Here is a 12,728-nt window from a genome sequence, read left to right as displayed (position 1 = left end):
TTTTAGAATTTTGACCCTCCCCCCCTAAATTGTATTTAAGCGAGGGTCAGGGGTTCACCTAGAGGTCTCAAATTTTTCAGGCCTTATTTTTGATAAGTCCCACAACTTTTTTCCATTGGGCCAGGCGGATTTGAAAAAAAAATCAATTTTGGCGATCCACCATGGTGTCAAATACATCTCCTTTTCTCATTAATGTGCAGCGTGGGTTGCCTAGTCCGCAGGAATGAAATCTTACCTTTTCCTTTTTATTATAACAAGGTTAATTTTATGCTTAAGGTACCATCTAATTTTCCATATTTTATATTTCCATAGGTAATGGAAAGAGCAATGTTTCACTGCCAGAATGCATACAAAATACCTAATATAAGATGTAAAGCAGCAGCCTGTAAAACAAATTTACCCTCCAACACTGCATTCCGTGGCTTTGGAGGTCCTCAAGGAATGTTTTTTGCTGAAAGCATGATTACTGATATGGGTGCATTCATGAATGTGGATCCTGCCAAGGTAAATCTCTATTTTTAAGTTTCATGATCTGCCAATAACGATAGAAAATTCTGTGTTGGCTACTTTTGAAGAAACTTAATTATTAAAGCACTCACTTAGTGATTAAAGAAACATTGAATTTTTTATGATTCAAATCGCAATATTTTATTGTGCACGTATTTTCTTGTATAAACTTAAGTTTTTAAAACACAGAAATGGTTAGCTTCTCTATTCTATGTCAATGATTGAAATCATGTATACAGATAAAAAACCTGAAGGTATTCAGCATTTTAGAAAATCTTTTTATATTTCTGTGATAAATTGCAATTTGTTTAAATAAATGTGATTCTGATGATGGTGTTAAAATTTTCACTTTTTCTAGTGATTTTTGTATTGGGTTGATGGATTGTCTTTTTCTGTAGATTCGAGAGATGAACTTATATCAAGAAGGGGACAAGACACACTACAATCAAGTGCTTGAGCATTGCACTTTGAAGCGTTGCTGGAGCGAGTGCATGGAAAGGTCAGCATACGAGCAAAGGAGGAAAGAATTGAATGATTTCAATAGGTGAGTTGTTATGCTCTCTATAGTTACTGCTGCTATTGGGCAAGTTACTAGATGTAAAAAGTAACTTTGCATGCTGTTACACATACAGGTTCAAAGTTAGTTGCACTAAGGATGAAATTCACCATGAAAAAATCATTTGGCATCGCCAGGATTTAAACTCTGATCTCCTGGATGTTCAGTAAACCTAGTCTGGAATTTTTCATGGAGAAAGATGGCTTGGTGGTTTTATTGATAGCCTATCCTGACCAGGAGTTGGAAGATCCTATTTGGATTTTGACTTACCTAGCTAAATGGTTAAATTTCATCCTTGTTGTAAATGATTTTGGCTATACAAAATAATATTCTAGGAATAGCCAAAAAGTAATGGGAATCTGAAAATTTATGTGGTTTTTCTTTATTATTTACATTGTCCTTCTTGATTCTTAATCCCTAGCCCAGTTGGGCTAGGGATTAAGAATCAAACATACTGAGCCCGTTAATGCATATAAAATTATATAATTGGCAGGCAACTTATAGAAGTAAAATCACTGTACAATGAACATCCATATAACAAAATTTCATGAAAGACTCTTATAACAAAGTCACATTGCTGGTCCCAGGCCCTTCCCATACTTATGTAATGGAGGGGAAACTTCATAGTGGCTATGGTTTTTCTGTTCTCCCATTTTTCTTATACAGTACCATATGGCTCTTATGCCAAAATTAATGCATCTACTATTATTTTAAAAATGCCTAAATACTCCTGTAGGTCATTCATTCATGTCAAAGTCATGCATTTAATTCAGTTGATTTTGTTTTTTTTTTGCAGGCAACACAGGTGGCGCAAGAGGGGTCTTAGCATCATTCCCACCATGTTTGGCATTGCATTTACTGCCAAATTTCTCAACCAAACTGGAGCGTTAGTCATGGTGTACACTGATGGCTCTGTGTTAGTGACTCATGGTGGTATAGAGATGGGCCAAGGCCTTCACACTAAAATGGTGCAGGTAAATAATGATTTTTGTAATCTCTTTAAAATAAAGTAATTTTAAGCAATCTACCTACTCTTTGTCTTTGAGTGTGAATTTAAAAGAGTGAAGTATTTATTCATATTTGTTTGGATGCAAGCAGCCTAGATGCACCGTTAAGCTGTAATTAAATCAAATAGATTTATTTTATTATGTTTTACCAATTGGGATTACAATACATTTATTTCACCAAAGAGTGCAAGATAAGGTGTTTTATATGCATTTATGCCGAGGAAGAGATGTAATTTGTATTTTTAAGAAAAATATATTTATCAGTATTGTTCAAGAAGTGGAAAAAAGAAATATATATACATATACATATGTATATTATTGGTAGAAAGCAGTAACTTTTTGTTTTTAATAATTCTTTTTTCATCCTGTAGATTTATTCCAAAATTAAAAAAATATTAGAACCCTCTTGAGCCGCAAAACCATTGGCTGTAGATTTATTTCTAAACTTAAGATATCTCTTGAAATGGAGTAATATTGTCACTTGAGTTTATCTTGAAATTTTGTAAATGGGCTTCCTAAAGCAAATCTCCTCAAATGTACAATATTTTTTCCTTGGATTTGGAGGATCATACAATTGGGGATCCCCTGTAATGTGAGCTATTTCTAATACATGATGCTTAATTTAGAAAAATTGTTTAATGCCATGCTTGAAGGTCTGGTACCTCATTCTATACTGTAAGGCAATTACATAACTGGATTTTATTTTTAATTTCTTAGGTTTTTTGGTTTTGATTTGCTTGCATGATAATCATTGGTTAAATCCTCAGGTATTATTAATTTTATCCCCTCCTATACTTTAAGAGACAATTTTGAAATTTTTTTGCCTCTCTTAATGCTGTTTCTGAGGAAATGCCCCCTGTGGTGAAGAAAATCTTGCAAGTAATTTACTGATCAGCCCAAAAAATCAGTTCTCTTAGTATTTCATAACTTTATCATATCTTGCTGTCATAAATATTTCTTGATTTATTTTCATTTTCCTAGGTTGCCAGCAGAGTATTAGGTATTCCTGAATCCAAAATATATATTTCTGAGACAGCGACTGATAAAGTACCAAATACTTCAGCTACTGCTGCTAGCAGTGGATCTGACTTGAATGGAATGGCTGTGATGGTATGTAGGCTTCACTTTGGGGAGAAGCTGCTTATTTGTTTTTTCTCCATGTGTATTATATTGTGAGTGCATTTCAGCGATCACCGACTGTTTGGGGCTGAACTGCTTCCTTAAAAGCTCGCACAAGTTCTTGTAAGAAGAGCTAGAGGGCTTCTCCGGTGCACACTAATTCCTCAGGACTTCCCCATTGAGGACAATAAGATTGCTTTCTTTTTGTCCTGGGTCTCCGCCCCATCCAAATCATTAACTATGATGTATTGATCAAGCCGCTCTTCATATGCATCCCAACTCTCTTCCTCGGGGATAAACTTCTCCATGAGAGCCGGCATCCTCGTCGCCAATTTGTGGTGTACTCAAATGAAGACCAACACGTTCGGATGCAGGGCAAGGACTGCCGCCAAAATGGTGGAGTCCAACTTTATTCTGTTAAACAACTGACCTATGAAATGCACTCACAATATACTATTAAAATCACGAATCCAATGGCCAATCATAGCAGTACCATTACTGGTGGAGAGGTGCTTGGGTGCCATGTGTATCACATGTTGATTTCTGGTGTCACATAATTTAAATTTGATGATAGCCTCGATAATTGAAGTCTTTGTTCTTTGTAAAATACATTGATGTTGGCCAGCAGCCTTTGAGTGATGGGACAAAATATTTCAATTCCGACCAAATAGTTTATTACTTGTGGTGTAAGTGATAGCTTGCCTGCAGGAGTATCTGTCGAGGAAGGGTATGTGCTCCTGACAGGTAAAGTCAATTGGGAACCTCGTGGGGTTAAAATTTTGATCTCATCATTAAAAGATGCTTGCTAACATCAAAGGTCCATCTAATGCAACATTATATGCAAGTCTGGTTCTGGGAGGTTCAAACTTGTTGTTTATATCCTCAGATGGTTTGATTGGCCATGTAGACGTAAATTTAGTTGATAAAAATTATTTCCTTCAAAATTAATTGCTGAGAGCTGAGAACTTGGAGGCAATCTTAAAGATTATTGATGTCATATCTTCACAGAAACTGTTTAAAAATCACAAAAAACCACCTGAACTCAAACAGCTTCAATCACACAATTGCCTTTCCAATCAAGCTTTGATTCTTGGCCGCCAGGTGTCAGACACTTCATTTGGATTTGCAAATACAGTACGTATGGGTATGTATATTTTGTATGGCTCTAAATTGTGAAATTTTTCTAATCTTTTAATAGTATGCTTGTGAGACAATAAAGGAGAGAATAAAGCCATATATTGATGCTAATCCCAAAGGAAAATGGGAAGATTGGGTGTCTGCAGCTTACTTTGATCGAGTGAGTCTATCAGCCACTGGATTTTACAGGTAAAATAATAATTATATCTTGTTTTGCTACTGGCTCTCAAAAATGTATATTGGCTCTCAAAAGAGATATATTATGCTGATGATATACAAGGTTAGGTAGATGATTATCTGAGAAGTGGTTATCTATTGAGTTTTTTCCAAACTGACTCCTCAAAATTCAGTTGGGACTATAAAGTAGACCCTCGCTGTGTGACGATAAGTTATTCTGGAATGACGATCATGAAGCGAATTCCATTGTGAATTGGTATTCCATGGCAATGGCGCAGTGAGGGGGGGGATTGGTGGATAAACCCCACCCCCCCATGAGATCAGAGAAATTTTAAGTTTTATTCATTTTACTTAATTGAATTGATATTAATAATAGAGTAGTGAGAATTTATAAAATATCCCTCAGAGAGCCGTAAAACCACTTTGAACGATTAATCTTAAAATTCCGCAATTTATTAATCTCGCACCTACTGCTTATCCTGGTGGGTATTCCATACCCCCACACACCCCGGTATTAGTTGTACCTAACCCCCCCACAGCCTTAATTCCTAGCTCTGCCCCTGTTCCATGGAATTGGAATTCCATGAGGAATTGCTTTAAAGAGCATCAGTGCATTTAAATATTGCTATGCAAAAAGCGTTTCAAAATATAAGAAGTGTAGAATTACATTATTGATGTCATATACTGTGTTAGTTGAAACAAAAGTGGCAAAATTTATATTTTAGAAAAATATCCACTTAATTATATATGCTGAATCCATCATTAATCAAACTCATCATACCGTCATGCCCACCCCCTGTCTGATGTATGTATTTGGAAAAATACAGTTCCTGCATGTTATAGTCAGCTATGACAAATTTGTCCATTCAATGATCAAGCTTGGATAAGATTATCATATGGAGTTATGTACTAAGTTTACTTACTTAATACTTATTTTTCATAAGACTTACTAAGTTTATGGAGTGAATAGATATTCTTGTGACAATGAATCATATTTAAGTTTATAATATATGTTTTTTCTCCTTTTTGTAGAACTCCTGGCATTGGTTATAATTGGGAAACCAACTCAGGAGATCCATTCAACTATTTCACTTTTGGAGCCGCTTGCTCAGAGGTGGAGATAGATTGCTTAACTGGGGATCATCAGGTGAGTGGCTGGCTGACGAATACATATTAATTTTGAATCCTAGAACTAGTGTTTCTAGTTGACAGCTAATATCATTTTGCACCACCTCAGTTAAAAAATAATGCATATTACATAACTTATTCACTAAATGTATCTAGGATTTATGTATCTCATGTATTTTTACTATCCTGAAATATTTTTATGATATTTTTGTCATAAAGACAATGTTTTTTTAGGAATTTTATAATTCTATCAACAATTATCATTATATTGAATATTTTTAAAATATTCCATTTGATACTTATCTTCTTTCTTGATATGCGATACAGTTTCAATGTTAAAAATATGTTTGATGGCAAGGAAAATTTTGCACTCATCACAGCATTCTGCAATCAGTGAAAACATATTTTTGTTTAGTATAATTGCCTAAATGAAATGCACATTTGCATTAAGCAAAAATTATGGCCAGTACTTCCATATTAAATATCTTTCAAAATTCTCTCTTGTCTAATCTCTTTCCATTGCTATCAATGAAATTTGGAAGCAGTAAATTATTAGATAGTAAAAATTCCTTCTCTTTTGTAGGTTCTTCGCACAGACATAGTGATGGACCTTGGTGAGAGTCTCAACCCTGCAATAGACATAGGTCAAGTTGAGGGTGCTTTCATTCAGGGCTATGGTCTGTACACCCTGGAGGAACTTACGTATTCCCCCACTGGCATCCTCTACTCTCGTGGCCCTGGAGCCTACAAACTCCCTGGTTTTGCAGATATTCCAGCCCAATTCAATGTCTCCTTACTTCGAGGTGCCAAGAATCCTCGAGCTGTGTACTCGTCCAAGGTATGCAGAGATAATGATTTTTTTTCTGCTTGTGGTCAGTTAATACCTCGTGTTTCATGTTTATATGACATCCTAATTTTTATTGCTTTACGGATAATTGTGAAGGTTGACAGTTTGCTGGACAGGATATGATCTTTAAAATCGTGATTACCGTATTCCTCTGGATATAGTCCCCCTCTGAATGTAATTCCCCCCCCCCTAATTTTAGGCTTGAGTTTCGGGAAAAAATTTTTAAAATGGTTTTGAATATAGCCCCCCCCCCCCCTTAACTTTTATCACGGGCATTTTTGGAAAAAAAGGGGGGACTATATTCAGACATATACGGTAAGTCATACTAATTTTTTCGGCTCAATATGTCATTTTTTTCTCTTTTTTAAAATATGGCACACTCAAATCATCATTTTCTTTTCAATATAATTTTTAAATCAATTAAGAAGTACTGGGGAAGGTTTTTTGTTACTTAAAAATGAATGTTATTGATTTGTTGGGAAGTTTGCTTTAAGCAGTAGCGGATACAGAAAAAACTCAAGGTGGGGGTGCAAAAAATATCTTGAGTTACCTTCACTTTTATCGTAATAAAAAATAATCAAGTCACATTCAAAGTTTAAGAAGGGTTTTATTAAATTGGTTATGTCAAAATACAAGACAATGCCATCTTATGATATAAAAAAGTAAAAATTGTGGTTCTGCAATGTTTGGCAGTACGGGCGGCCCCACAAGGGGGTATCAAGGTATCTGTATCCGCCACTGGCTTTAAGTTGTTATATGTTTTTTTTCATGATGAAGTCATGCCTTTGATTGTTTTGACAAATCACAAATGAAAGATTAATGAGATTTCTTTCATCCTGTATGAATGAATATTACTTTCAAGTACCATCATCACTTTAACCTTGTGGAAAATCCTTGATAGAATAATATGTACCTATTTCTTTCTTTTAGGCTGTAGGAGAGCCTCCCCTCTTCCTTGCGTCATCAGTGTTTTTTGCTATCAAGGATGCTATCAAATATGCGAGGAGTGAAGTTGGACTGAAAGGGCCTTTCCGTCTGGATTCACCGGCCACATCGGCAAGAATTCGAATGGCTTGCCAGGATGAATTCACCAAAAAGGTATTCGCAGTTGATAAATTTCTCCAGATGAGTGATAGTGGAAACAATTATTTTGATAAAATAATGCGATTGATTACGATTGTTTCATGTAAATTTTCACTGTACTTATTTTTGATTGACTTGGATAGATCAGTGCTTAGCATTATTTGCCTCTTAACGTGAGTCATATGATCTTGGCTAAACTAAGCAACTTATCATTATCATTCTTATACTTTCAGATAATTGTAAATGAGGATGTCACCCCATGGAATATTGTGCCATAAGAAATTGCTCAAAGATTTTTCTTTTGGATTTCCAAGTACAAATTTTGGTGAAGTTCTGAGGCTAAGTGTCGTAAGTTGCTGGCATTATGTTTCCATATTGTCCTCTTTCCTTTGTTGCCCATGATACCCTTGAAATTGTTCTAGTTTTCCCTCCAATTGATATTCCAATGGGAAGAGGATTGTTGTATCTGTTGTGTGGCCAGGCAATGAGTACTCATTTTGCTGTAATGAATACTTGATTTAAGAGGAATATGGATGAGAGTTAATCGGCAGTGAGGTTCTCCTTAGTTCAAATTGGTATGAATTCCAATTGTGATATTGAAACGCTTAACGTTTACCATTTTCAAATGGCAAATATTGCTTTATGAAGTGATGGCACACTGTATTGGTAAGTTAATTGTATAGAATGACCATTGACCTTCAAATGATGAATTCTATTTTATAAGTTGCCATTTCTGATTGTTGTTATATTGAGGCTTTACTTTAATCACACTGGGTCTGCAGTAATTACCTCTAGTTAAAAAAAGTCTTTTTACTTATCCATGGTTTATCCTAGGATTGGAATTTTTTAAGCTGTTTTCAAATAGGGGAAGATACACAATGCTTTTCTTGTATCTAAGTCCTTACCTATTGGCTGCTGGTTTGTGCCCTTTGATATCTCGTAATCACACTTTGTGGAGGATGTTTTGTTAAAATATTCTCATTTTAATTTAGAAGACTCTCTCTTGATACCAGCCTATGAGATATATATGCAAAAAAGACCGAAATCAACTAACTGTCATTGTGATTCTGTAAAATAATTGTTTTTGTACTGCAGAGTACTTTTTGAGAGAATACTTTCATTGTTGGAAATGTTCTTATTTTTTATAAGGTCTGTATTGTAAGTTTATTAAAATGGTTGAATGAGACAAGAGCTAATTTTTAAATATGTTATTAAATTTTGTGTTTTTTTCTCCTCTTTTACTCATCCTTTATATCCTCATAAGCAAATTTAACAGCTTCCGAAGCTTATAGCATTGGAACATTATATAACTTGATTTTGGAAATATGGAACAAATATCTGTTGAATGTAATGTAAGTTTATTTGTAGATAGATGGGGCACCTAATTATGAAGGGTTTCAATGCCACTTTTTTAATAGTGAAACGAAAGGAATTCCATTTATGTGGTGAGCAGTTTGCTGGAAAATTCACAGTTGCAGTGCCAGGGAATGAATTGCACGGTATGATCACTCCATTTCGGGGATACATGGCGTGTTCATGTTCATGATGGGATCCAGCAGATGCCTCTGGCTTGGTATTTTAAAGTTTTTCTTCATTGATGTTTTCATCTCAATCCACATATGATATATCGGTTTTTAATTTGCCAAATTATCACTGTGAAGTGTCATTCCATGTCAAATCAACCAAAATTACAACAAAATGAAGCTCTCTGACTCAGATTTTCATGAAAATTGTTACAGATGTTCATTTTGGTATAAAAAGAAGTAATTTAAAATTTTGGCCTCCAAGTTCACGCAATATGGCTGTATAATTGTGGGCAATTTCCCTAAATTTCCGCAACACGCAATGCATAATGATTAATTTTTAATTTATTTCATAAAATTAATCCATTAATAGGGTGGTTTCCTATTATTTTTTTATTGCCGAAACGAAAGATTATTACTCCTGGAGTACATATTTCACGCTTTTAGATTTTTAAATGACGATAGCTAATTTTTCACTATTTATATGTAAAATGAAAAGTGAAAATTTTCAAGCGCACGAAAACGCGACGGCTAAGTATGAATGCTGGGAAAACTCCGTGTGACGTAGTTCTGGCGCCCGCTGTCACAAGTGAGGTGACCTTGGGGCGAGGCTTTGAGCGCTGATACGACGCAGGGTGCTAGCAGGTAGCAGAGTACCCTGCTAGCTGGTAGTGCTTGGCTTAAATAAGGATTATTAATACCTTATCAAACGAAGAAAACTTTCCGACCTTAGCCAGTTTTAATAGGTGATTATTAAGACATGTTTCCCTGAGCTCTGTGCCTCATGCATGCATTGGTAATCTCAGGCGATGTAAAACTCCTATCTACTCATATAGAAACTAGGCTCCTGTGACGTCACGTGGAGTGGCATCGCATGGACGCCAATCTGGCCTTTTTCAAATGAGGATAGAATTGACCATTGCCATTCGTCTAAACCGGTATTTCTAAAACCAAATAATTTGTATATTATGAGAACACAAATGGTGGGTAAAGAAACACAATCAATGCCTTTCGTTTTCTTGGATGAAGGAAACTACCCTATTGAATAGCATGCCTTGATTTTTTTAATGATCAAAACCAATGGAATAGTTCTTGAATAGTTATTTTTTTTTTAATTTTCTTTAGAGTTAATGACATTTTGACCATTGACCTTTTATGAATACCGCATGTACGGGGCTTATATCTTTTGATGATTGGAATACAAACAGGTATAGGGAAGTGCCAAAATACTATGTACATATTAAGTTTAATGGAATGCAGGAAGTGATTTACTTCTTTCCATTGATATTAGTATCCTGCCTTATCTTTCAACTGTTATGTGCATCATGTAGCAATTACTTCAGAAGTAAGCAAAATCAAATTAACCTATCGGAAATTGTATTTATAATTCCAATTAATAGTTTTATAATGATTTGCGAAACAAATGTACCCATTGAAATTCAATAGTGGAAATTCAATTCGATTGATTAAACATTGGAATCCCAAGGCCTGCGCTTAACACATGATATGGATATCATGCACAGCCATGGGCGGATCTAGGGGGGGGGGGGGGGGATCACGGGGGCACGTGCCCCCCCCCCCCCCCCAGACCCTTAAAAAATATGCAAGATTTTTAATAAGGTTCCATTATCATTGCGTTTGTTTTGTATTACGAGGTATCCTTGTGCCCACCCCAGAACAAAATCCTGGGTACGGCCTTGCTTGTGACCCTCCAGAAAGAAATCCTGGATGGGCCCATGTGCACAGCTCCTGAAAATTGTTCAGCTAGGTGAGGAAACAGCTCCCCCTGAACTAAGCCATTGGAATGTAGTAATTGTGGTATTGATGCTGTCATGGTTGAGAGCTGCTTAGTTCTTTTCTCAATGCTACCATTTTCTATCTCTGATGTACTCTTTATTTGTGCTAAATTGGTATTTTAAGGGAATTTTTCCTTAAAATGCATGCATTTCATTTTTGCCTAATTGTATCCTCACTAGGTTAAGGATTAAAGGCTAAACCAGGTTGTGTGCCTTGAGCTGCAATCATCTTGTTTACAATTCATTGAGGAACGTGCAGGATTTTTCTGAAACATATGGCTTTTAATTTCGCATTGTTATTAATTATTTGTTGCATCTAACATGATTTAATGAAAGTTGCCTTTTGTCTTTTCAATTCTTCATTTCTGATTTTTCTTTGATTATGTCATGGCATATAAGGCAGGATTATTACAATTGATGTCGAAATTTATTATATGACTCTTTTGAGGCAACGAGTTTCATACTATTATACTCGTGGTATTACTATATTCCAATTGGGGAATAAGGTAAGCATGAATTAATAAATTCAGTGGCGTAACTATATGGGAGGGTTGAGGGGGATAGATACCCCCCAAAGCCTCAAATATATAAAAAATATTTAAAACTATCGTCTAGTTTTGACATGTAATAACTAAATCTGCTGAAAGTTAAATTTTTTGTGCCAAAATGATGTAAAATGTATTTCCAGGTATGCCATTTTTCAATAATTTTCTTGATCCTCTGTTTCCTGGGGGGACGGCCCCCCAAGCACCCCTAAAGTATATTCCTAGTTACGCCACTGAATACATTAATATATAACTTGTTATCACGTATTTTAACAATTATTACATCAGCATTCATTATTCATACCAATTAGGAATATTTGATGGGGAATAAAAAATTACCCACTTCAATCGTTACTACTTCATGCTTTGGTTCATCCGTATATTATTGCGTGAGTTACGAAGGCTAAAGGCCGTTTTACACGGTACACGGAATTGCGCAATCTGACGTACTTGCGAAGGCGCAATCAAAATTGCGTCGTGTAAAGCGGTGAATTGCAAGAACACATGCGAGAATGCGTGGATGCGAGACGGCAAAATAGCCACTGTTCTAATTTCGTTCATGCATTCGCGCAATTCCGTGCCATTTTAGAAATGAATGCAGCTCTAACCTGCGCAATTCCGTGCCCCGTGTAAAACGGCCTTAAGAAAAGTTAGAAAATCCGTGATTCAACTAGTAGTTTGACCAGGTTTTTGTTATAAAAACATTATTGAAATAGTCGTATACAAATTGCATTAATGCATTTGCCAAATATATGTATTGTTTAACTTAATGTAATGAAGTTACGTATTTTCGAGTTATTTCCGAGTTAGATCGGTATCTCGCTCCAACTCGGGAAAAATATAATCTTTACGTTATATTCGTTGTAGATATGTGATAATATGGTTTCACTAATGAAATTTAGTGGGAATATCCGAATATAGGAAAGTAAGAATATAAGAGAATAGGAAGATGGGATATCCAAATGCCAAAGTTAAAAAAAATAGAATTACCCCCGGATTCGTGGTTCTCTCCATCTCGCCGTTTTCACCGCGTTGGTTGTCAAGGTTTGACGACAGTTTCGTCTGGTGGAATCCTGGCGAAACTGTCGTCAACCCCTGAGAACCAACGCGGCGAAAACCCGGAAGATTGAGAGATCCACAAATCAAGAACGCCACGGAAAACTAGGCGCCAACAAATATCTCCGAACGAACGAATCAAGGGGAACGAACGGCTCCAAAATACGCAGAGTATTTCAAAAAAAGGATCGAAGGCAGAATCAGGAGGGAATATCTTTACCGCAAATTCAAGGGTGATATGAAATCT

The 12,728-nt window shown here is 35.7% G+C and overlaps 1 protein-coding gene across 1 annotated transcript in view; it reads left to right on the top strand.

Annotated features, from left to right (window-relative positions):
* The window catches only part of LOC124157470 (xanthine dehydrogenase), a 56,869-nt gene extending 48,092 nt beyond the window's left edge, over positions 1–8,777 (top strand). Inside the window, exons 20-28 of the mRNA XM_046532205.1 lie at positions 313–504; positions 906–1,051; positions 1,860–2,037; positions 3,052–3,180; positions 4,388–4,515; positions 5,536–5,650; positions 6,215–6,469; positions 7,409–7,576; positions 7,795–8,777. Of these exons, the coding sequence (XP_046388161.1) occupies positions 313–504; positions 906–1,051; positions 1,860–2,037; positions 3,052–3,180; positions 4,388–4,515; positions 5,536–5,650; positions 6,215–6,469; positions 7,409–7,576; positions 7,795–7,839 (1,356 nt within the window). The 3' untranslated portion in view covers positions 7,840–8,777. The remainder of the gene's footprint in view (positions 1–312; positions 505–905; positions 1,052–1,859; positions 2,038–3,051; positions 3,181–4,387; positions 4,516–5,535; positions 5,651–6,214; positions 6,470–7,408; positions 7,577–7,794) is intronic.
* The last annotated feature ends 3,951 nt before the right edge of the window (positions 8,778–12,728 follow it).

Source organism: Ischnura elegans, chromosome 4, assembly GCF_921293095.1.
Source record: "Ischnura elegans chromosome 4, ioIscEleg1.1, whole genome shotgun sequence".
NCBI lineage: Eukaryota > Metazoa > Arthropoda > Insecta > Odonata > Coenagrionidae > Ischnura > Ischnura elegans.
This window is presented reverse-complemented; position numbering and strand designations above follow the sequence as displayed.